At 44.3% G+C, this 25,718-nt stretch overlaps 1 protein-coding gene and 1 long non-coding RNA gene across 4 annotated transcripts in view; one reads left to right on the top strand and one right to left on the bottom strand.

The window, feature by feature from the left end:
* Positions 1-201: 201 nt before the first annotated feature.
* LOC134285037 (uncharacterized) lies at positions 202-527 on the bottom strand. Its single transcript, XR_009996103.1, has 2 exons — positions 466-527; positions 202-409 (listed from the first exon to the last, which is right to left on the bottom strand). It is a non-coding gene; the product is annotated as an uncharacterized LOC134285037 (long non-coding RNA).
* A 4,226-nt stretch (positions 528-4,753) lies between these two features.
* LOC115264498 (syntaxin-4-like) overlaps positions 4,754-25,718 on the top strand; it is a 31,664-nt gene continuing 10,699 nt past the window's right edge. Inside the window, exons 1-2 of one of the 3 annotated variants that reach the window (XM_062844675.1) lie at positions 17,327-17,706; positions 18,490-18,570. Coding sequence is in view for 2 of the 3 variants with exons in the window: in XM_062844673.1 (XP_062700657.1) it covers positions 17,674-17,706; positions 18,490-18,570 (114 nt within the window). In the remaining variant the exon portion in view is untranslated. Of the gene's footprint in view, positions 4,869-17,326; positions 17,707-18,489; positions 18,571-25,718 lie in introns of those variants that run through there. The other 2 variants (XM_062844673.1, XM_062844674.1) reach the window with 2 other exon arrangements.

The following is a 25,718-nucleotide window of genomic DNA, read 5'->3' as shown; positions in this document are numbered from 1 at the left end:
AAACAGATTTGCCGGAAATTCGGCAATCACAAAAATGACAGCTCTCAATTTTTTGCCGAGAATCTCAGCAAATTTATTTGCTGAACCTCGGCAAAATAATTTTCAGTAGGATTGGATTTGCTGAATCTCGGCAATTTGTTTTGTTTTTGTTGTTGAATGAGAAAAATTAAAAAAAATGAAGATTATGAAGACACATGAGAAGACAGTATATAAAAGATTTATTCTTGCAAATTATCCAAAGTTTCCGTAGAATTGTAATAAAACATAATTGATTTGTTGCCTGAAGCGTTCATGTTTTTTTCGCTCCATGTCAGGATTGCTTGCAGGTTCGCTCCAACCAACAATTGAACAGCTCCCCAGATGCGAACACCTCCTCGAAGGACAGCATCATATAGGTGCATTTGCTATCCTGTAATAGATTGAATGTGAAAATGATTGCAATAATTACTTACAGAAAGATCTTACATATTTTCACTTTTTAATCGTTTGGAAGAGCACCTTCATCATCACGTAACACTGATTTGTTTTGGTCTTTGTTTTAGCAGACAGGTGGCTGCAAATCTGACAGTTCTTTTACCGAAATTCGGCAATGGATGAGGTGAATGCTGATTTTTCGGTAATCTCGTTTGCTGATTTCAGTGAAATCTGTGTTTACCGATTGGATCAGCAAAAAATGCTGTCAGTTTTTCTAGGTTTCGAACAATTTGCTGATATTTCGGTAAACCATTTTGGACAATCTCAGCAAAAACGTGTGGTTTGCTGAAATATCAGCAAAATCTGGAGTTGCCGTTTGAAATCAGCAATTTTTTCTGCCGAGCTCAAGAATCAGTTTTAAGTGTGTACAGATTTATCTGTATTATACAGATTTTTGAGCATCCGTACAGATTGCGTTTTATATTAAATACAGATTTTTGAGCAAGAGAGGATATTTTATTTTTGTATGGGATACAGATTTTTCTCCCAAATTTTGTATGGGATACAGATTTTTGAAAAGAGTGATACAGATTTTTCAAAACATCATCTGGCATCCCTGGTCCTGTGGCTTGGCAGCATCGGTGGGTGCGTAAGTTTGCATTATTGTGAGGTTGCGAACCCGTTTTCTGAATCTGGCAGTACTGATTCTTTCATTAATTTGCTCCCACTAGATAAGCGCCGCCTGTGCCTGGGCGCTAAGTAGGAAACCAACTCCTCAGTGTCGGGGAGCGTTGTCGCCTCGAATGCCGAAATATAACAATACCTGTCCCGACGGTACCTTGGGTTCTCCAAAGTTAGGCCAACAGACTTCACTTAGTCCCAGGATTTCGAGCATCATGCGCAGCGCCTCACTGGCGAGTTGTGCTAGCTTACCAGAGCTATGTTGGACGCTCTTCTTAAGTACACATTCTTTCAAGCATCATTCTTAGATTTCCTTCAGGAGCTTGTTACGTTTGTAAGTAGTTTTAAGAATTTTCCATGATTCGCAATCACTGATTCATGGGAAATTCTTTGATTATTGAATGGAGTGCATTACGTTTGTATTTATTTGTGAACGTTTTATTAGTTTGTGCTATATATTATACTCTGGTTTGTGAATCTGTCCTTAGTATTTGATTAGCATTTATAGTGCTCAGACCGTTTTGGGCAACGATCAAGTTCAAGACGCGCAAATCGTCCCCTAGCACGGACATCAAAATGTAGACGGTCTAGTATTGTAGCCCTAATCGGGGTGCCCCTTAGGATAAGTAATTCCTAGACCAAAACAAGCTATGAATGCAGCAACGGATGCTGCAAACTAAAAGGCGAACTGCCAAACAAAATGAAATTCTAGGATGACTGATGGACCAAGAACACTTATGAAACCTCGTCATCCTGGGTTCGGACTTCGTTATCCATTCGAATAACTGGACATAATTTATGTTAAGTGTTGCATGTTAGTAATTTGTGTTGTATTTAGTGCATTTGTAGGGTTCCATTTTATTTGGTGCCAAATGTGGACCTGAAATGAAAACAAAAAATAAAAATGCATTTGTAGTATTCCCACTCAACGTGGGACACGATGCATTTGTAGTGTTCTGAATGTATTTTTCTTGTTACAAACTTCTGAAAAAAAAATTTCTCCAAAAAAATTGAAGGATTTTTTTTTTCATCTTTTTCACTTTTTTTTTATGAATCTTCAACAATTCATTCCCTATTGAACCTTCAAGAATTCTTCTAAGGATTTCTACAAAAATACTGTCAAAATTTGTAGGCATTCTTTTAAAAAAATCAAATTCAGACCGACGATTGGAAAGCTCAGCGTCCACCAGCAGACGCACGAAAACGGCCTACGACTCACCGATTTCGCCGCCTCCAAAAACATGGCCATACGTAGCACCTTTTTTCCAACACAGCATCCCTTATCGTTGCACCTGGAGATCACCACAGCTGACGGAATCGCAAATCGACCACATTCTGATTGACGGACGGCACTTCTCCAACATTATCGACGTGGCGCTCACATCGACTCTGACCACTACCTGCACACTAAACGCTTACAGCATGTCAAAAACCAGCAATACGAATTGCTGAATTTTCAGCAATATTTTGCTGGAATCCAGCAAAACTTGGTGCCCTATCAGCACAAATTGCTGGATATTTCAGAAAATTTTGCTGAAATTCAGCAATCTGTATTGCTGAATGCATTCAGCATGTCAAAAACCAGCAAAATTTGCTGGTTATCTGTCAAAAATGTTTAGGGTGTGGTGATGGTCTAACTGTACACAAAACTTTCCGTCATCAACAATGTACGGTACTGGGCGGCGACCGCCATGGTACAACCTTGAGCGACTGAAGCAACCGCATGACGCCTCGGCATATACGCAGAATCTTGATGCAGCGTTTCCAGACCAGGGCCTGCGACGGAACGAATGTTTCGACGAGGAGTGCGGAGCTACTTTGGAGGAGAAGAATGCAGCGCATGCGGTAATGCTGCAGCATGGAACCCGGCAGAACTTGGTACGATACAAACAGAAGCAGAAACAGCAGACCCGTTTCTTTCGGAAGAAAAAGCGCCACCTAGAAGATGCGGAGTGCGAGGAAATAGAACTGCTATTCCGTTATCAAGAAACATGGAAGTTGTACAAGAAGCCCAATACACCCCGCATCGGCTTCGTGCCACGAGCCGAAATATGCAGGGATTAAGACGGGGGTCTCTTAACGGAGGCTTGCCTTTTTAACGGCAGACAACAATGCAATGTTAGCCGTGAAATACGAAGGCGCATCATCAGTGGAAGTCGGACCCCACAAGAACCTGCGGTCGAAAAAGATTCACCCACGAACCAAATATACCTTGTACAAGCAAGTAGTACGCTGATGAGACCGGTGGTTCTCTACGGGCACGAGATCTGGATAGTCAAGCACTCGAGCGTCGTGTGCTTAGGACCATCTTTGGTGGTGTGGCAGAGAACGGTGTGTGGCGGCGAAGGATTAAACACGAGCTCGCTGCACTCTACGGCGTACCTAGCATCTGGAAGGCGGCAAAAGCTGGAACGGAATACGATGGGCAGGGCATGATGTAGTGAGAATGCCGGACAACAACCCTGCAGAACTAGTGTTCGCAAGGGGTCTTTGCACAAATTACGTCACGCTTTTGGGGAGAGGGGGTGTTTTGCAGAACGTGTCGAAGCGAAGCATACAAAAAATTTAAAAAAAAAATAAATACCGTCGTGCGGGGCTACTTTTGAAATACGGGGCTACTTTGGACACTTTTGAATATGGATTTTTTGAATTTGAAATATCGTTCAAATCTGTTTGATGTCTTTGGGACTATTATGACGCAATATTTTCCCCTTCATTTGGTTGAAATTGTTTTTCAAACAAACTCTTTATTGCTTGTCAGGAGGCGAAAAAACATCGAATGAATCATAAAAATATACATAACGTATCAGAACATTTGCTCTGTAAGCATTGTTTCTGCAGTTCATAAATTTCAAAGGGTTGCTCAATTCGTGCAAGAAGTATCGACGTAGCATATACAATCGAATATTTGAATGGATACACAATATAAATGACCGTTTCACCTAAATAATGGAATGATGGCCCCCAGACAGCCTTTTAGTCTATATTAAAATATCACGCTGCTCATAAAACCAAAGGTAGCACAGAACCACCTAAAAACGCATATATATTTTGAAATAATGTATGATATAGTATACAACAGTATTGGTACAAAGTAGTATTCTAAATAAACCCGGAATTATAACTGCAGTTTTGTTTTAATTATGAATGTCCAAAGTAGCCCCCCTCTGGTTCTATATGATATGTCTCCGATTGATGTATGGACAACTTTTTTGTTTATGGATGGATTTAGTTCAAATTTTGCATGCATCCTACATACATACTCACAATTATTATGTGTAAAAATTGTGGAAATACATTCACTACTCTGGGAGTTATAATGTCATAAAGTTGAAAAACCATTAAAAAGTGTATAAAGAAGCCCCGCACGACGGTAAATAAAATGATTTTTCTAAGGATTTCTTCAGGATTTTGTCATAGCATACCTCCAGATATTCCTTGAAACGATCGGAGATAAATAACTATAATGCGATGCACTGAATCCAATGCCTTTCAATAATCACAGCCCGAAACGATAAAACCACAATCAATTTGATGCTCCTCTCTCAATCTCTGTTATCTCTCTCAACCCCAACGGATTGCTCTTGGCCATGACGAATCCCAAAATTGAAGGTACGCTCCATGATAGCACTAGTATAGTGTGGTACTACCACGCAAATGTGATAACAGTGATAACGTGTCATAATGATAATACAGTTCGAAGCGCTGCTCTGCTAGGAAATCGAATGTGTGTGTCGCCCACTTCCGAAAGGTTGCGTGAGCAGAGCACGCGCGTAGGTGTTTGACTTCAAATTTGTTTCATGTGTACATTTAGCCTAAATTTGGTATAGGTACTCGCTTGTTTTGTGACGTCTTTTTGTGAATCATTCAATAAATAGTTTGGACAAGAGCACACCGTTGTGTACCTATATGTACGTTACTTTACACAACCATACTCTACACCACTCGTTTCAAGCCAATTAACTTTCATTAAGATGCATGGGATGCTGCTGTGTCATCTGGACCTTGTTTGAGTACGTCTGTACTTTCCGTCTGTACCGATTGGAGTGATTCGAGTCGTGCACGAATCGATTGACGGCAATCAATTCGAAGAACGCAAAATCATTCTACTTGTTGACTGCCAACGGGGTCGCTATGAAATACAGCTTCGTTCAGCAACACCAGATTTTTATTCCTAAACAATGCTAAGTTTTTGCTAATTGACGATTTAAAATTACAGAAACTTGAGGATGATTTGATAGGTTTTCAAGATGCAAGACAATAAGGATTGGAACCAATGGCGACGATCCCAGTGTCAAAAAGAGACTTGAACGTGGAAACTCGGTGCGTGGAATTGCTGTTTCCCAACTTCATTGGAAACACCCGTACCGTATGCGTGATAATGTTTGCACCATCGCACAAATAAGGTTCCCATATCACCTGCACACACAATGTCTTGGTTTTTTTTGCATGCACGTGAGCTCTAACTCATATCATAGTAGGCTGCGGGTAAAAAAATCCGATTTCTTAAGTTTAAAATTTGCACCATGAAGAGGTGGCAGCGGTAGTCGTGATTTGTCCACGCGCAAATGTCAAAAAAGACATTTCAGGAGTGTTCAGACGGACCGTAAAACTATCTTAGACCAAAAAAAAGCAAGGGCAACTATTCCCGAAGATGTCCACTGGTCGTCCAAGGTTTGCATGGATTACGAAGGCAATCGCTGCCATCAAAAAGAAGATTTGAGCGAATTATGGGCGCTAAATGAGAAAAATGGCAAAGAAACGCGAAATCAGCGACTTAACGGCACGAAAGATCGAAAAGGAAAATTACGGGGTCCTTCATGATCCTTCGACTATAGAAAAAAAAACTTACATGAATACCAATGGCATCCGGGAGCTACGAGTTGCGCCATGTAAGAAAGTTTTGAATTTGCCCGAACGCAACATCCGTTTTTTTCGTTTTCCGACGAAAGCATGTTTTCTATCGATGCCGTTGCAAATTCCAGAATCAATAGTTATATTAAATTTCGTTTGTGTGTTAATGTCTACACTACTAAGCAATGTCAAAATAAAAAAAAATCTCAAAAATTTTGATTTTTGACTGTGACACTCCCACGGTGACTGAAAAGCCACTTTTCGAAATTAGCGCGTGGGCAAATAACGAGTAGATTGCAACTTTAGTAATTGTGCAAGTGTCAAACTAAGAAAATCAACATTTTTTATTCACAGTCTACTATGACATGAGTTATAGCTTAAATACCTGCAAAGAAAACCAATATATTGTATTCACAAGTAAAACTGGAACGTTATTTAACGATGGTGCAAACATTTTCACGCATACGGTATACTGAAAGATCATGAGTTCTGTATGCTTTTGCACTGCAGGGGGTGTGTTACAAACTAGAGAGCTGGAGCTGCGGTAATACACGTAAGCTTGTAAGAGGGGCCGATGATGGGCGATATGAGAGGGCCCTATAGTCGAAGCGGTTAACGCGCGGGTATTCAGCACGGCAATGCAAGGTCACAGGTTCGTTTTCTTGTCGGTTCAAAAACTTCGTAATGAAAATTTAATTGACTATCTGGGACATAAATTATACTCGTGCCCGCCACACTATATAAGTACATTTTCAAAATGGTCATTGACAGATGGCACTTATATGTCAAGTGTGTTCCGTCGTCAACAATGTACGGTACCGACGATCGAATCCAGTGCGACAGAGTGACTGATGCTACTCAGAATCTTAGAGATAGCGTTGTCAGATCAGGGCGAGCTCAATCTAGCTCCTCATTTGTTTTGTTCTCTAAGAAATGGGAGGATAATCTGCTCAACAGACACCTAGACAGGGAGGTCTAGGTAGTGTGGAGTTGGGGATCGTCTTCTACACGCCAGGACTACCTCTTTCCCGACCCGCTTAACAGCATTCCTATTGCCGCCAAACCCTTCATCTCTCCGGAACCACCAAGAAGGCATTGCTTCAGAGAGGGGCTAATGCATATCGCACCCTCAAGCTTAGCTGCGTAGCCTGCAGCAACGAACATCGATGACTCGCTTTGGGGAGTCCACCAAGATATCATGCTGGCGCTTAGCCAGTTTCCCGAGTGGTCCTCGCCACTCCCTTTGTCCTCGAAAGGCGGGCAGGGTCGACCACCACGCCCGCGCCCAACTTTTTTGCAGGCATCAAGAAATTATGCCTACGTGCAACGCGATTTGACATGCTGAAGTCAAGGGTATTACTACCCTTCAGGCCCTATCAGCTGCACCAGAAGGTTGCTGACAGTAGGGCCTCCACCTGCCCGGGCCCTTTCCACGGACCTCTTTCCAACTGCGGACTTGGATCCAACCCAGTAGCCCGACGCCACGACAGCAACGCTACCAGAATGCTCTCCCCGCGGCCACTTAATCGCTGTAAGGGACGATTTCGACCGCAGAGCACTGGTTTGACCTACGAAGCCGACTCCAAACCCTTGGACCACCTCTTGTATACCGTCTGAACTAGTCATCCCTCGAGTCCACGCACCGCCTCCTCTTTAGTTCCAAGACGATGTGGGTGATAGCCGATGAAACACATAGGCTGGACAAGATTGGCCGGAGTTGTGTCCTCCCCGCATGTGGCAAGCATGCAGTCTCGCATTGTGCGAAAACGCGAGCACACGAACCGCCGTTTCCTCTAAACCAGCGCAAACCGGACATTCGGGAGAACCCACATGACCGAAGCGGTGTAGATACTGTCGGAAGCAGCGATGGCCCGAAAGGACCTGAGTCAGGTGGAATGTTACTTCCCCATGGCGCCTATCTACCCTTGGAACCAACCTATGGGTCCACCTTCCTTTGGTGGAACTGTCCCACGCACGCTGCCATTTGACCATAGAGGTCAGTCTGGCAGTCCTGCGAATGCCTCTTGTGCCGCGCATCTCGAAGCATTCTATGTCCTCCCCGATAAGAATGCCAATAGGCACCATACCAGTGATGACGCAGAGCGCATCGTGTGACACGGTACGGTACGCGCTCGCAACCCTCAAGCACATCAGCCTATAAGTACTTTCCAGCTTACCTCGGTAACTGGCTCGGTAAGCGCCTTGCCCCAAGCCTGGCCGCCATACCTTAGTATGGACGAGGCGACACTAGCCAGAAGCTTACGCTTACTGGCATACACCGCAGAGCTATTGGACATCATCCGGGACAGTGCAACAATAGCTGTGGAGGCTCTCTTAGAGGCATAATCAACGTGGCTACCAAAGGTGAGCTGATCGTCAATCACCACCCCCAAGTGTTTGACGGAGCGCTTTGAGGTAATCGTGCAGTCACCCACACTGATCACCGCTTGCAGCTCCGACTTCCGGTTGTTAACAACCACCACCTCAGTTTTGTAGTGAGCCAATTCCAGTTTCCTGGAGCTCATCCACTCCTCCACAACTGCGATCGAGTGGCCAGCAGTCAATTCCACTTCTTCGATCGATTCACCGTAGACCTCGAGCGTAATGTCGTCGGCAAAGCCGACTCCCACTGGGAACTGTAACCTCAACACCTCGTCGTACATGACATTCCATAACACCGGACCCAGGATGGAACCTTGCGGGACTCCTGAGGTTATGTGAAAGCACTTCCGACTCCGACCCTCCTTCGTGTCGTAGACCAGTACTCGATTCTGGAAGTAACTTCCGAGAATCTTGTACAGGTATTCGGGTATTCCCAAACGCAGGAGCGCATCGGCAATAGCAGCCCAACTGGCACTATTGAACGCGTTCCTCACGTCCAGGGTCACTACCGCACAGTAACGAATTCCCCTCCTCTTACGCTGGAGCGCTATCTCGGCGGTCTTTGTGACCGACAAGATAGCGTCTACGGTCGACCTCCCCTTCCGGAAGCCAAACTGATTGCTCGAGAGACTATCTGCACCCTCGGTGTTCCTCAACAGTCTGTTGAGGATGATCTTCTCGAGCACCTTCCCCGCCGTGTCGATCAAGCATATTGGCCTGTATGCCGACGGGTGTCCGGGTGGTTTCCCCGCCTGTGGCAATAGAACCAGGCTCTACCTCTTCCAAACCTCTGGGAAGACTCTCTCGTCCAGGCAATTCTACATAGCAGAACTGAATATCTCGGGAGCTTCTGCCATGGCAACTTTTAAGGCCAGGTTTGGAACTCCATTCGGACCTGGGGCCTTACCAACGCTAAGGGATTTTGCAATCCCCGCAAGTTCCTCATCAGTGACCCTCCTCTTATCGTCAGCCCCAGTCCCCAGCGGTCCTACGAAAGTAAGTCATAGACTAGGACCATGACGCGGAAAGAGTCCCTCGATGATCCCCTCCAGCATCTCTGGAGATTGCTCTGTTTGAGCCATTGCACCTCATGCCTTGGCCATCATGATCCTGTAGGCATCCCTCCACGGATTCGCATTGGCATTCTGACAGAGACCATCATAGCAGGCCTTTTTGCTTGCCCTTATCTCGGTCTTCAGCGCGAACTTGGCAGCGGCGAACACCGCCCGTCGTTCGTTTCGCTCCCCTTCAGTTTGTGCTCGCTGCATCCGCCGTCTAGCCCGTAGGCAGGCGCAGCGCAGGTCCGCAATCGTTTGAGTCCACCAGTAAGCCGGTGGTCTCCCATTTATAGGGCGGACTTGCCTAAGTAGGCATGGTTGCATCGCACGCACGCGAGAGCACCGCTACCACCCCTTCCCCGCTTAGACCGAGTAAGTTTCGCTCACGGCGGAGCGCCTCCTTAAATGCCTCGTCTTCGAAGTATGATGTCTTCCACCTACGAGGGCTTGGCCTTGGCCTGGCCGCCTCTTCCTCTACCCGCTGCCTGCTGTTGTAGTCGATACTGTAGCGAACCGCCAGGTGGTCGCTGTAAGTGTAGCCGTCGTCTACCCTCCAGTTCGAACTACTTGTTAGGCCAGGACTACAAAATGTTACGTCAATGATTGACTCCGTTCCATTTCGGCTGTAGGTACTTTTAGTACCAACATTTGCCAAATCGACATCAAGCATGGCCAGTGCCTCAGCAGAGTTTGACCCCGCTCGTTCGTTAAACGGCTTCCCCATTCTACGGCCCAGGCATTGAAGTCACCCGCTATTACCACCGGCTTTCGCCCTATCAACACGGTCGTCATACAGTCAAGCATCTGCGTGAACTGCTCGATCGATCATCGTGGAGGGGCATAGCAGCTACAGAAGAAGACCCCACTAATTTTGGCGACCACGAAACCCTCGTAGGTGGTAGACACCAACTTCTGGTCAGGGTATTTACCCGTCGTCCATATCGCCGCCATTTTTCCAGACCCATCCACGACCCAATTACCGTTGCCGGCGGGTACTTTGTATGGGTCCGCTATGATGGCGATATCCGTCCCCCACTCAGAAACTGCCTGACAAAGCAGCTGCTGAGCTGCATCACAGTGGTTCAGGTTCAGCTGTGTTACCTGCACTGTGATTTGTTCGCTGCGGCCCTTCGGAAGGCCGGGCACCTTGGACCACCCGTTGGGTGTCTGCAGTTCACGGATTTCCCGGAACAGATCAGACACATAGGTGGCTTCGTGCAGCCTTGTGCCTTATGGCCTTCGGCGCCGCATCTCCTACACAGCTTACTCCTGTCGGGGCCTTTGCAGTCCCACGACTTGTGCCCTGGTTCCAGGCATCTGAAGCAAGCATCCGGTGGCTCATGCAGGGTCAGTTGGCATACTGACCATCCCACCTTTAGCTTCCCTACCTTAACGGACTTGTTCACGTCCGCCACAGGTAGCTGAACCAATGCTATTTGTGTCCCTGCCGGGCCCTTCCGTAGCCGAACGGCTGCGGTGGCCACCTGCACCTCACACTGTAGCCGCAGTGCCGTGACGAGCTCTTCCGCATCAGTGATCTCATCTAGATTTTTGACCTTCAGAGTCACCTCCTCGGTGAGAGCCCTCACCTCTACCCCAGCGCCAAGGACCTCGTTCGTCAAACTTTTGTAGGCGGTGCCCTTGCGCTCCTTATCGCGCTTTAGCTCGAGGATCATTTCACCCGTACGAGTACGTCTTATACTGCGCACGTCGGCTCCCAGATCCACGAGCTTTGCATCGCTCCGCATCGCCTTCAAGACCTCCGAGTACTTCGACTGGTCAGTCTTGATGACGAGTGCGTCGCCCTTCTCTCGCCTGGCACCTACCCTCCTACACCTTCTCTTAGGCCTGGCATCCCTAACCTCCTGAGCCTCCTGCGGCGTCTTCTTCTTCCTCTTCTTTTTCTCGACCTTGGTCCAGAGGGGGTCCTCCCCCTGGCCTACCCTGGCCTGTGGTTGCTGAGTACCAACTAGTGGTCGCAGCCCCCTGTTCCCTTCCACCCGGGACGGGCCACCCGGATAAAAATCAACAATATGATATATGGTGAAAACCATTCGTGTACCATACATTGTATCAGCTACAATAAAATGTATTGTAATTCTAAGGTTCGAAAAAATCGTTGCGTACTGTAGCTACTATACATTTACATCAGCTTTTTATGTAACAATATACTTTACTGTTTTTCTTACGTTTGAACCATTCATATTTCCAGAATATTTTTTTCCGTGCATTTTTAGTTTTGTTTTCAATTTTAGATTTTTTCCGTGCTTTGTTTTGTTGATGTTCGTGACTTTTTGCCGTAAAGTAAAAGCAAGAAAGAAAGTTAAATAACGTTTAAAACCCAACTTATGTTGCATTAAATTTTATAATAAGTGCCAAAAGAACTACTGCTGGACACCGGTCAACGACAATTAAAGCAACATTTTGGTCCAAAAGTTAAGGCGGATTAGGTATGTACAGTGTGAGGAAAGGAATGCGAATGTGTTCAATACGCAAAGCCCCATAGGTAAGATTATCGTGAATTAATGAATGAGATTCAACACGATCTGTATCCCTATCTATTTCCATTTAGGGGAATTTTCTCTCTTGCCTTCTTTGACCACAATCGTTTCAATTGCGATGATTGCGATTGATGAAATTTATCTTTGATATAGAGCCATTTTTAGCGTACGAACTAGACACTGAAAAGCCTTCTTATATATGTTCGTCTTCGAGCCTAGAATACAGAGTTTATATTTGAGTCAAACTTATCAGTTTTCCAATGAGTCAACATTGGAGTTAACTGTATAATTCGACGCAAACGTTTGTTATGTATTCCAAGCTTCAGTGGAACGGGTGCCTCAAATGTTGCAATAACGGTTAAGTACGCTGTAATGTCACTTTTGTACCTCATCACCCACTTCATGCAACTACATTAGTGGTCTAATAACACTTAGCGCGCTCGGCAAAGTTCCATCATGCCGCTCAAAGTGTTGCCACAAATAATGGTTAGTTTGCTAAACCCAGTTATCTGGCTGGTGGGGCATGGGAGCCTAAGCTTCAACTGCTAATGCAATTAGAGATTACCCACACTTTGACGTAGATGATCCTATATTTGAAGAGTCATTCTAGCCGCATTGAAAAATTTCCAAAGCACAGTTTAATTATGTTGAACTTGATAGTTTCTAGTCCGAACGCTCAAAGATTGCTCTATTTCACTTTATGTTCAGGCTCGTGGGAGGTTTCAGATGCTATTAACGGGAGCAAAATTACAAACGTAACATAGTACGATTTATGTTATGTAAAACAATATAACATAACAAAAGAGAACCATTTGTAAACCATTCAATGTAATGTACAGCCAGTATTGAAATTACAATTCAAAACAATACAATCCCTGTACATTTTATTATATGAAACCATACATATACCATACAGTGTACGGTATATTTGAACCCACGTATCAAAATTCACAGCAATTCATTTACAATAAAATGTATGGTTTTGCAAAAATATTTGTATGAAAAGAAATCGTTTTTTGTATTGTTACGATACTTAACAACCCGTATAACATATTGTAAAAATCTAATTTACAATTTACTGTATGGTTGCAACGTTACATTGTATTGTTTTTGTATTGCTATTTTTTACCATTATTTGTATTGTAAAAATATGGTTCTAAATAGTACTGTTACAATACAATGTTTGGTTTTTGTATTGTATTTTTTATACGGGCAGCCTTATCAGACCCACCCTTCCCAGCTTTCCGGGACGCCTGGCTGGGGTCCGACTTACCAGCATTGCTGCCGGCTTTCGGGGTTATTAACCGCCTAGCCTTGCGAGCAGCACCAGGGAGCTCATCTCCTGATGGTTGCCTCACGCGCTTCTGCGAGTGCTTATCGTAAGCACTCACTTCCACCACTCTCTTCGGGCTACCCTCGAAGGCGAAGGCCTCCGTCTGGGTAGACGTCGACACCTTCCCCTCCGCGGGCACTGCCGCTGCCGCAGCATGCTCCTGCATAGCTGCCGTTCAAGACTTTCGAAGTCTCATCAGGGCCTGCTGTAGGTCCTTACTGATGTTCGACTTCGAGGACGCATAAGTAAGCTGCCGCGCAGCCACCTCCAATGCAGAGAGCCCATCCATATCTCGACAACCCACTCTTTGCGAAGGGGTTGACCTCCTCACTTCCACTACCTACTGCAGTACCTTCTTTTTAATTTGTTTTTGACATCATGTTTGAATCCCACGAGTAGCATGGGAAAAGAGGTCCGCCTCGCCAGAGCCCTGCATTAACGCGGTAAGGGACAGAGTACTGTGGTACCAGAGACAGGTACCCCGCATGCTCCGTTAACGATCGAGCATCTTTTTCACCCCCTCGATCACTCATTCCTTGGCACGGGCCGCTTCACACCTTGAATTGGGGTTAGTAGTCTATTCTTAGCCGGCACTACACGGCTGACTCGCAGAAGGGGGGGGGGGGGGGGGGGGTCGTCAGCCCCTTGGACTACCGTCCCTGCTGCCCCGTCCTACTGGGAGCTTGATCGTGGCGATCTGCGAGCCTGTCGGGCCTTACCGAAGACGGATCGATGCACTTGGTGCATCTACCTCGCACTTCTGCTTGAGGGCGACTGCAAGCTCCTTTGCATCGGTAATCTCATCCAGGTTTTTACACTGGACGGACAGTCGCCTCCACCAACGACTACGCTACAGAAGACGGAAATGAGCCAACTTCCACGCTGAGGGAAGTTAAGGATGCCATTCAACAGCTCAAACCAACAAAGCAGTTGGTAAGAATGGTATCGCAGCTGAGCTCATGAAGATGGGCCCAGAAAAGTTGGTCACCTGTCTGCACCGGTTGATAGTCAGGATCTGGGAAACCGAATAGCTACCGGAGGAGTGGAAGGAAGGGGTAATCTGCTCCATTCACAAGAAAGGTGGCCATTTGGAATGTGAGAACTTCAGAGCGATCATCATTTTGAATGCTCCCTATAAAGTGGTATCCCAGATCATCTTCAGTCGTCTGTCACCTAAAACAAATTAATTCATGGGAAGTTATCGAGCCGGCTTAACCCTCGAGCAGTCGCGTTTTCAACTAACCTCGGCGACACCACGCTTACACTGTGTACCACAAGCGTACTTTTTTCGTGGTGCGTGTACTCAGTACACGACGCGACCGCTCCCGGGTTAATCGATGACCGGTCGACAATGGATCAGATCTTTATCGTACGGCAAATACTCCAGAAATGACGTGAATACCAGGTCCCAACGCATCACCTGTTCATCGACTTTAAGGCGGCATACGACAGTATCGACCACACAGAGCTATGAAAAATCATGGACGAAAACGGCTTTTCTGGGAAGCTGACTTGACTGATTATAGCAACAACGGAGGGTTTGTAAAACTGCGTAAGGGTTTCTGGTGAGCTATCCAGTTCATTCGAAGCACGCTGGGGACTTCAACGTTTCTCTGGAAGGTGTAATGCGACGAGTCTGGCTCAAAAATCGGGGTACGATTTTCACGAAATCTGGCCAATTTGTGTGCTTTGCGGTTGAGGTGAACACTATCGCCAGAACATTTGTCACGGTAGCAAAGCTGTACACACGCCTGCAGCAAAGTTCGGACTGGTAGTGAATGCGTCAAAAACAAATTACATGTTGGTAGGTGGAACCGAACACGACCGGATCCGTTTAGACTCTAGGTAGTAATGTCACGATAGACGGGGATACCTTCGAGGTGGTGGAGGAATTCGTCTACCGTGGATCCTTACTGACGGCTGGCAACAATGTGAGTCGTGAAATCCGAAGGCGCATCATCAGTGGAAGTTGGCCCTACTACGGACTCCAGAAGAAGCTGCGATTTAAAAAAGTTCACCCCGCACCAAATGTACCATATAAAAGACGCTTATAAGACCGGTGGTTCTCTACGAACATAAGACTTAGACCTTGCTCGAAAAGGACTTGCAAGCACTTGGAGTATTCAAGCGACGAGTGCTAGGGACGGTCTTTGGCGGCGTGCAGGAGAACGGTGTGTGGCGGAGAAGGATGAACCACGAGCTCGCTATACTCTACGGCGAATACAGCATCTAGAAGGTAGCCAAAGCCGGAAGGATACTGTGGGCAGGGCATGTTGCTGTTCGGTTACTGATCCGGTGATCCGGCACAAGAAGACGTTGAGCGCACAGTGATCCAAAATGTACTGTCAAAAACTGTTGTTTGCATGATAATCATGGGTGTATGAGGTTGACTATCATGCAACAAAAACATTCACGCATGACCAGATGAAACATTCATAGGTGACTGTGACATTTTTTCAATCACGGCAAAAAATGTAGTGGATTGTCAAATTGAGTGAACTGATGAAATCCCAGTGGTTCCGAAAACTGCGAAAAAGACATGCGGATAACTAAATAACCGAAAGTGTGAGGAAATGGAGACATTGATTTTCGGATTGTGCGTTCCGAGGGTCGTATATAGGGTTATAACCACCAATGGAGCAGTGGAACAAAATTCAGTGGCTCCCAACTGAAGAGTTACAGCCCACGTATAATAAATCAAAAAGGCTCATGCCATGTGAATATTTTCGCACCTGGCTCACTGAGTTGATGTCGGAATCCGAAATCCTACGCCACTTTGGTATTTAAGATATCGCTTGGGGTTTTTGGGGGCATTATAGGGGTTACTGGAGGTCCCAGAGAGCACCTGAGACCCTCCTAAACCCCCGAAAACGCCTATGTAACGTCTCTGAGATCCGCCGAAAATGGTAATGCCTCCGAAATCCCCCTAAAACCCCCTCGAACCCCATGTAACGCACCTGTGAACTTTCGAAACCCCCGAAATCCTCCCAGAACCTATGAAAACGCCCCTGAAACCTGCTCAGAAATTTCACACTTCCGGTTCTCGAGTTCTACCTCGAGTTATCCGCATGTCTCTTTCGCAGTTTTTGGAACCACTGGAACTTCAGGTCTACATTGCAAAACTGTCATTTCATACTCCCATCATCTTAATTTGTGTTACAATCATGGTGCCAAATGCTACATTCATGGCAAATAACATTCATGAATCGAATGCAGCATGAATGTAGTGTGTGACGGTAGTATGCAGCATTAGCCATGACGGCAAAAGCATTGCGACAATAGTGAAAAAAATGTACTATACGGATCACTGGCGCAGAGTGCACGATGGGCGGACCAGGTGGAGCGTGATCTGGCGAACGTTGAGCGTGACAGAGGATGGAGAGCAGCGGCAGCCGCAAACCGAGTATTATGTCGTTGACATTGTTGATCTGGTGGGATGGTTGGAACACATGACTATCACGTAGAGGACTTGGGATCGAATCCCACCCCCGACAAACTTACAAATTGTGGGTTCTTCCTTCGGAAGGAAAGTAAGGCCGTGGGCCTCGAGTTGAACTAGCTGTGGGGTGTGAACAAAGATTAGTGACATCTCCCTTGCGTGTCTTTCCCCTAGCAGGCATCAGTGACAGCAAGCATCATGACGACGGCGCCGTCGTGGTCAGTGTGATGCTGCCTCATTGAGGAGTGGAGCTTTGGCGGAGCAAGTCGTCTGCATCGCGTGGTCCCGTATCATGCCAAGTGATTCTACTGTAGTTTGCTAAGATGGCTGGGAACAGATCGTTCCGGTGAGTTACGCGATATTCACACTAGCCTCGCGTTAAAAATCTCGTTAATAAAGAAAAAAATGTTGATGAATAAAAATAAATGCAAAATTGTCCACTAGGTGGATCAATCAGCAAAAACCCAAAGTTTTAGGCTCCTCAGACATTCGTGCTTATATCCCTAGGTGGATTAATCACACCTTGTGACCGTACCCCGAATACAACGCTCCTGAGCGAGCGCATAGAGAATCCACGATATTGCGGTTTCTCCGCGGTTTGTTAAGCCTTAAATCTGATCTCCACGACGCGCTCTCGCTACACAACTCGCAGCGCAACGTGAACGATACCAGCCGACTCACGCGGCGACGGCAGTATTATTTCAAACCACAAACTGCTCACATATTTTCCGCGTTAGTTGCTTCCATATACGTTATGGGCCCAGCGCAGCGTGTCGGTGCTGTGTCTGATTAATCTTTTTATCGCGAAACACCAACCTGATTGATAAGATTGTAGCGGCGGTGGTGAGTGTCATCATCGCCTACTGAGGGTAACGTGTGTGAGAAACGCAAATAACGAGCGGTGGCCTACTGTGATCCCGGGGGATGTTCCTAGACAATTAGTCAAATCGCGAGGAAGCAGTGATTAAACCTGAACCTTGCGCGGATAGCTCAAAAGGGCCGAATAATACCATGGTGAAAGATCGTCTGAGCGAGTTGAAAAGTGTAAGTGCCGTTCTGGAGGGAGAGTGAATTTCCCTTTCATTCTGTCTGGTCTGGTCGCGGTCGGTGTTGATTTGCGATTCAAATCGTTCTGAAGGCTTTGATATCAGCACAGCAGTAGACTTGTACTTACTTATTCGGCTAGCGGCGGCGGCACGGATTACGTATTGACCGAACCAATTAGTGTCAATTACATTCAGTTCAGTTCAGCCAGTCTCTCGCGCTCGCGGACATTGAAGAGTGCAACGCTTTTAGTAGCGCAGTGCAAACTGGAACTTGTCCACTTCACTATTACCCGTGGATACCGTGAGGTGGGGAAGTTTTGAATTCTTTTCATAGTTTTTTACCCTGATATTAAGACATGAAAGACAAGTAAACTTGCCTAGACTCATTTGTTTTCCAAGATTAAAGAAATATTGTAAATTGAGTGAAAACATCTGGTAAGACCTCAAGCAGGATCAAAGTTACCTGTTTGTACAGTTACACATAAAAAGACCATGAATCGCCGCGAGTTGTTGGAGCCTCATGTGATAATCAGAACAAGACCAAGGTAGACGAACGCGCGATGTTTCTCTGCACTAAGTACTGACTGATCATAAAGATGCTGCTGGGAAATCACACCGATCGCGATCGGTGTCGAACAGGTACCAGAATGAACGGGGGATTCCAGTTTCAAATATGTATGCTCGATGAATCATGCGCTACATGGACAGGGAAACTTAATGTGATCGCGCATATGGTTGAAGGATGTTTCGGCTGACAGTGTGAATGCATTTTTTTTTTTAGAAAAGAAAATACACCAGCGATGTCAACCTGGATATGGTACCATCCAAGTCGCAGGAGGAAATTTTCTGCAATCTGGAAAAGGTGAGTTCAACAATCATTTTTATTGAAACTGGTTTGTGAGTCTCTATGAATATTTCCAAATTAACTGATTGACTATTTGGTGTGATGCTTTCTTTAGTCAGGGGTGGAAGATCCACCCCTTTACGCCCACCCAAACATGCCCACCTGCGCGCCATCTACTGGTGGTTCTAATTTGTAAACATCCTTTGTTTAATCTATCTTCTAATATATAAAAATGAATTTCTGTCTGTCTGTCTGTCTGTCTGACCCTTATGGATTCGGAAACTACTGAACCGATCGGCGTGAAATTTTGAAGGCAGGTGGGTTTGGGGCCGGGGAAGGTTCTTAGCATAGTGTGAGACACCTAGGATCTTTGGAAAGGGGACTCCCATACAAATAAAACAGAAATGAGCTGAGAGAAAAGCTCAACACTCAAAAGTAACAAAACCAATCTAGCGTGCGGTGCTCCAGTGACCTCAACAATTGTCAAATTTGAATTGCCAATTGAATGTTTGCCTAAGAAGACAACGGTGGGGCAAACACGGCGGTGGCTGGCCAGGAAGGCCGTGGTTTTCTAACTCCCGTGGTGTGCCGACTTCGTCCCGAGGAAACAGGCCCGGGAGGACCGGGGGCTGGGCAACTGGCTAAAGAGGGCTGCCACCAACCGGCAGGTTTCTGACCCACGCGAGATGAGGATTTCTACACCCGGAAAACCCGGATCTGGTGGCCGGACGGTAGATTACTCGCGCCGGTCTGCTTCTACAGGGCAACAACGATCCCTGCGAATGGTAACCGGTAAACAGATAGCTTGATTTTTGTACGGTCGGGCATCTCCCCTAGCCGATTTCGTGTGCCGATCGTGCCTCTACTTCCGCCCACACTCAGTAGGAATTCAGAAGAGGTTGCCACCCACCATACTCAAGCACCCATTTTTACCTGGGGAATAATAGAATATTCTTATTTTTACCATTCATACGCGATGCGCTTCACTGTCACTCTAGGCGTAGCGCTCTGAATTGACCGTTGGGAAATTACGCTATCTGGACAAATATTTCCCTACTTTCCTGCAGTCAAATACGGGTTTCTTCAAGGGTTTCTTTAAGACTAATGTTACCCGCCGGTAACAACATTGAACATTTTATAGCATACGCATGTCGAATGGCGGATGTATGCTTGGGGTATGGTTTGCTGCTTTGCGGCTTTGTCGCACCGATGATCGCTTCCCTGGAATAGATCGACTGCACTCATTGGTTAATAAAAGGGGCTGGATACCAGGGGTGGATGGTGTGAGGCCGAAGAGCAGTACATAGTGGAAGCGACCATAGTGAATTTGTAAAACACTGGACGAATATTGTTATCATTGCTGGAAATATCACGTTAATTCCTTAGTAGGTAATGGGGGTGTAATGTTAAACTAGCTTCACAAAAAATTGGCATACAACCCTACTGAACAAACAAGCTACGGGAACTACTTACCTGTTCAATAACAAGACTTTAGCGGAAGAGCAAACTATGCGGAAATCTGTGTTGCTTGCGAAGAAATGATAGTCGGAATCAGTTGAATAAAATATTTCACGAGATATGCAGGAGGTTTCCTCAGGTATGCCTCTCCGAACTCTAGATTCTTTAATGGAGGTTCTTCCAGCAATTCCTTAAACAGTTCGTCCTACAGAAAAACTCTCAGAAAAAATCCTGAAGGAGAAATTCCTCGCAAAACTTCTGCAAAACCTTCTGGTAGGATATCATTGAGAATTCAAAGAGCAATGGAAAATTATATCCTTCACTCAATTTGTTTAGGTACGATATGAGAGATTTTCTTACGCATGTTTTGAGCTTTCATAAAAAAGAACTTCTGTAGAATGGTGCAAATCAGTAAAAGATTAAACTTTGCAAAAGCAAGGTAGGTTGAAAGGACCAACAAGATCTAAGCCGAACCTGGGAGACTAACGACTGCTATCATAACACCATCACCAAAGGACAGCGGTCACACGTCATGAAACCTTAGGAACTAAATTGATGTCCGTAGCCCGACCTGGTGCAGAGAAGGTGTAAACCTGAACTCCATTCAGGTTGATATGTGACGTTCAAATATATAAATAAGAAAATACCGCAATCTTGATTACGATATTCTTTATTACACCTCGAAACTTAACCTTCAAATTTTGTGACGGTTCCAGTCATTTAACGGATGTAACATGAGCAAAAAGATGACGGCAACCAGGTCGGCAAGTAGACAATATTTTTTGTCTTTACCGTGCTCATTTAAGATCTGTCAAAATGACCTGAGAACTGTCAAATATTTTGAGGTTATGTTAGATGGCATAATAAAGAATGAGCCATTTTACGAAACACAGTCGAATAAACTGTGGGAGCGAACTGTTTTATTCCTGAAAAAAATATCTTGAAGTTAAGTCTATGTGAAAACCTTGCCTCTTCTGGAAAGAAGAGCATCCATACAAGACATTTTTTCATTACTCGGGAATCAATCAAGCAAAGGGAACCAAATTTGGCATGTGGAGGTTTATGAAGGCAAGAAATGTTTCTTAAATAGTGTGAAACCCCTCCCCAAAGGAACACAAATCTGGAGCTCGATTTGAATAGGTCGTATGTGCTTTTTTCGATTAAAAATTCGATCAGTTGGATTCGCTTAGTATAGCGAAAACCGTTGAAATTGAACAAAGTTGATGCATACAGCAGAATCCTCCAAAAACAGGCTTTCCGTTTCAGCATTAAAAGTCTCCAAAATATCTTCCATATTGCTACAATAACTAAAATAAACTGATCGAATTTTATATCGACAAAAGCAGGTCGTATCGAGCTCCAGAAATGAAACAGACGAAACTACTAAAAATTACATCCGAAATGTTTACTTCTTTTCATCAAAGATCTATATTTAGCGATCGAATTGTTAACGCCAAGGTTAACACTATGGGAGATTTGTCACTTTAAGTTACATTGATAAAGAGTAAAGGTTGGTAATCAAGCTGCTCATCTTAGATTTTCCTTCTTTTAAAAATAGGCTATTCTTTCACACTACACTGTTATGAAAGGGTGGCCTTCTCTTAACAAAAATGAAACCATAGATAAAATTTGTTCGGGAAATTCAAACACAAACTGTGAAATTCTCTGGTAAAAATCAAGTTCTGTTCTGTTATACATACACGACGTTACATACCCTTTGTAGTCGATGAAATATTAAAACGATCGGCAAGAGTTTTGCACGGTTCAATTCGATTTCAGGGTGGCTATGTTTAGATGTAGAAAAAGTTGGGAAAATCAACTAATCTATTTAAAAAAAGTGACATTACTAAAATATGCATAAGAAGCGAAGAATTTTAAAAACAACAAAATAAAATTAATATTAAATGCGGTAGATAATTGTCAAAAAAAAACTACACCAACATATTTTAAATGGGCAATACAAGGTTTGCCGGGTCAGCTAGTCTATATATCGACAATGATTTTTCATAAGGGCCTAACTGACTTGATCGATTTCTCTTCGTCGACTCTCTCTTTTGCTAATAACTTGATCAAGACAAACTGAATCATTATGCTCCTTGTTCCTATAGCGAGATGTAGCCGTCCCCTACGGATTTCAACTAAAAAATCTTTAGAAAAATCAACACACATTCTGTAATAACACAAAGAGAGGATCGATGAAGAGAAATCGATAATGTCAGTTACGCCCTAATGAAAAATCACTGTCGATATATAAAAATGAATTTCTGTCTGTCTGTCTGTCTGACCCTTATGGATTCGGAAACTACTGAATCGACCGGCGCGAAATTTTGTATGCAGGGGCGTTTGGGGCCGGGGAAGGTTCTTACACTGAAAGACGGATTGCGGTTGAAATTACTATTTTGCAGGGTCAATTTAAATACACAACGCCACTAAATTCGTGCAGACTGAGTTTCGTTTCATTTCAACAGAATAATGTTTTCAATTGTACCATGGACCCGATTTACAATTAAAAAAAGTTTCTGTTGGCAGCCGGATTCGAACCAAGAACCTTGAGATCACCAGGCTCACACGCTACCACAAGGCTATCGAACCGGTTGAAATAAGAGGAAACAAAACTCACACAAGAAGCGTGTGTAGGTCGATGATCACGTTTTGTCATGGTAAATTTGAAAACATTTTTATGCTGGTCATTACCGCAAGCCGTCTTTCAGTGTAGCATAGTGTGAGAACCCTCCCCCCACTGGAAAGGGACACGCAAAATCGGCTACGCTCAAAAATGTGTTCGGCCTGCACATTTTTAGTAAACATCCATGCCGCACAATGACTGTGTTCCCGAATAGATTTTTACAATGCATGGAATCGTTCATATTATAAGATGTCTGTAAGGGGAAAGATAACAATACACGTAATAATAACGATATGATTGTATGATTGGAGTTGTAAATTAAGGACCATGCAATACCTTTTAAGTATCATAGTATCAATGATAACGATACATTCTATGATACAGGAATAGTATTCAATAATTTAGTTTTGATAGATGACTTCACCGACGTCTTTTTTTTTATTATTTTTTCGCAAATACGGCTTAGTTTACTATTAACTGCGCTCGTACCTTATTATCTACTCTGAAATCCGGTACAACCGCGGGGATTTACGCTGCACTATGACCACGATTTGTGGGAGATGCTTGGACGTGGTGTAGTATATCGACATCGGTATACATTGCGATGTTCCTCCTATCTCGCCTCCCGTTTGGTATCAAGCACCTTTTGCAGCACTTACTTGTAAATAGCGCAATCGCACCGTTCCAAATCCTTGAGTTCAATTAGAGTGCAGACTATTTGCAGGCCAGGAACCACCTTGCGCGAATCTTCCGATCTAGCTCCTGCTGATTTTAAATATCCCCGCAGACGTTTCATCTCGCTAGAATCGGTGCTTTTAACTTGTGAACTCACAGTTGAGCGGCAACTTACGGATCGAAACAAAAATGTCTTTTAAACACTCGCGAGCACCTACAGCATATGGCCTCGAACGTCGCGCGATGGACAATAACACGATCCCGGTAACAGCAGCCCGATTCCCGTTGCAACTAATTACAAACAAAAAAAAACTAACAACGACTCACCGTACAGTGAAAATGTCAGAATCTGACGAAGACCGCAGGGGTGTAATTTTTTCATGTCGGTAAAACAGATTTGATGAAATATTTCCATTTTGTTTTGATCATTCACTGTATCATCGAGTTAATGATAAAGTGATTATAGGACGAATAATTCCACAAAATTTTTGTTCGAGAAAAAAGGCATATTTGAATGGTAACGATACTTAACAACCTATTCGGTCTATCATTAAAAGTCCAAGTATGATAACTGATATCGTTGATATGATTGATTGTATCATTGATGTATAATCCGGTTTATGATAACACGAATAATTTGAAAATGATTACCTGTACAATTGGTGTATAATACCGTTTTATTCGGGTTGGAAACACACATTTTTTAAAATTGCTCGTACGCTCACATGAGCATGTATTTTGCAATAATTTCGACATGGCAACCTCACTGGGTTTATAAACCGCCTTCAAATACCGAAAAATATTGATATTTTGCAAAAATGTGAGCGTACGAGCAATTTTAAAAAATGTGTGTTTGCAACACAGTCATTGTGCGGCATGGATGTTTACTAAAAAGTGCGGCATGGGTGTTAACCAAGGTGTTAACCAAAAATGAGAGTTTTTATTTTAGAGAGGAGGCTCCCATACAAATTAAGTTGCGGGGCATTTCTCTACGGAGCTGTATGTCAAAAAACAGAGTAGGCAGGCAGTACGACGTCTGCCGGGACAGCCAGTTACTCAATAAACATGTCAAAATTGGCAATGGCCGCGCAGGATTAATTTGTTCGTTTTTGACCCCTGAACTCGCACGGCTCCGGAAAAGTTCCAGTTTGAGCTAGATTAGAGCCAGTTAGAGTAAGGCTACTAAGTGTTATTTCGTTTCCAGTCCCAGGACATAAAGTAATGTGAAATCACAGTGGACACATATGGATGGTTGATGGTCGGTAGATATCGAATCGACGCCGCGCGCAGGACCAAAGAAAAACGAATGAATGCGCACTAACCTCGCATGGTCAGGGCTAATTACCATAGAACCAATGACCAGATCATAGAACAACTGAACTGGCAGACCGGGAAACAAAGGTACTTCCAACAGACCAACCAGTTAGAATAAAGTATGAACCAAAACGATCGTTTAGAACATCCTACCACATTCCTCGGTAAAGGACTGAATCTCCAAGGCAAAAAAAGTGTTTGGAGAATCATAAAAATGGAGGTAAAAGCAAGGTAAAAGTCTTTGACATAAAGGTAGTTTTTTTCACAAATCGAACGTCACTGAAAAAATGCATCGTAAAATCATACATGTCATGTAAAATTCCATTCCGAATTGTTGAGTACCTCACGACTGGAGCGTAAGTTTTTCGATAATTCCTCGATAACGATAAACAATGCGTTGAATCGCTGGTTGTTGACAGCTGAGTGAAAAAAAAATACATTGGAGTCATTAAACTGACTGCCCTGTACCGTGTGTATAACCAAAGTGTATGTATTGTCTGTGGTATTATTGATCACCATGATTAGCTATGTACCAATGTTAACGCCTGGAGAAAAAAATCTATATTGTAACCATGTTCATCAGTCGACGAAATCCAGAGATTACCGATAGAAATCTTGAGGAAATTCTAGATTACCCTGGGATGACGAAGAATTCCCGGTTCAATCCATTATTCCGAATTTCCCGATAGAATTTCTGGCAAAATATTTCTAAAAATCCCTGGGGCGATTCCCGTTGGAATCCTTGGCAAAGCTATCATAATTCCCGAAGGTTCATTATCTGCGATGGAAAGCACAACTTTAACTTTCGAATTATTGGACCTATGTAAGCTGCTGCCAAAGATTTTCACCTAAGATTGCTATGATTGAAACTTCCCTAAGTTAACTGCAGTTAACTTACGTTGAATTATCGAGCGCCGATGAATCTTGCGAAAGTTTATCATCGCAGTGAGCGATAACGTTAAACACAATTATCGCTAACGACGATAACGATAATTTATCGATTAACAACCTTGACCCATGACAACCATGCAGGTCTTGTACCGCTCGATCTGTCCATCAACGCCTCGTTTGGTTGTAAACACCCGTTTATTCC

Source organism: Aedes albopictus, chromosome 1 (genome assembly GCF_035046485.1).
Source record: "Aedes albopictus strain Foshan chromosome 1, AalbF5, whole genome shotgun sequence".
Lineage (NCBI taxonomy): Eukaryota > Metazoa > Arthropoda > Insecta > Diptera > Culicidae > Aedes > Aedes albopictus.
Note: the sequence above shows the minus strand (reverse complement) of the source record. Positions and strands in the feature narration are given on the sequence as shown.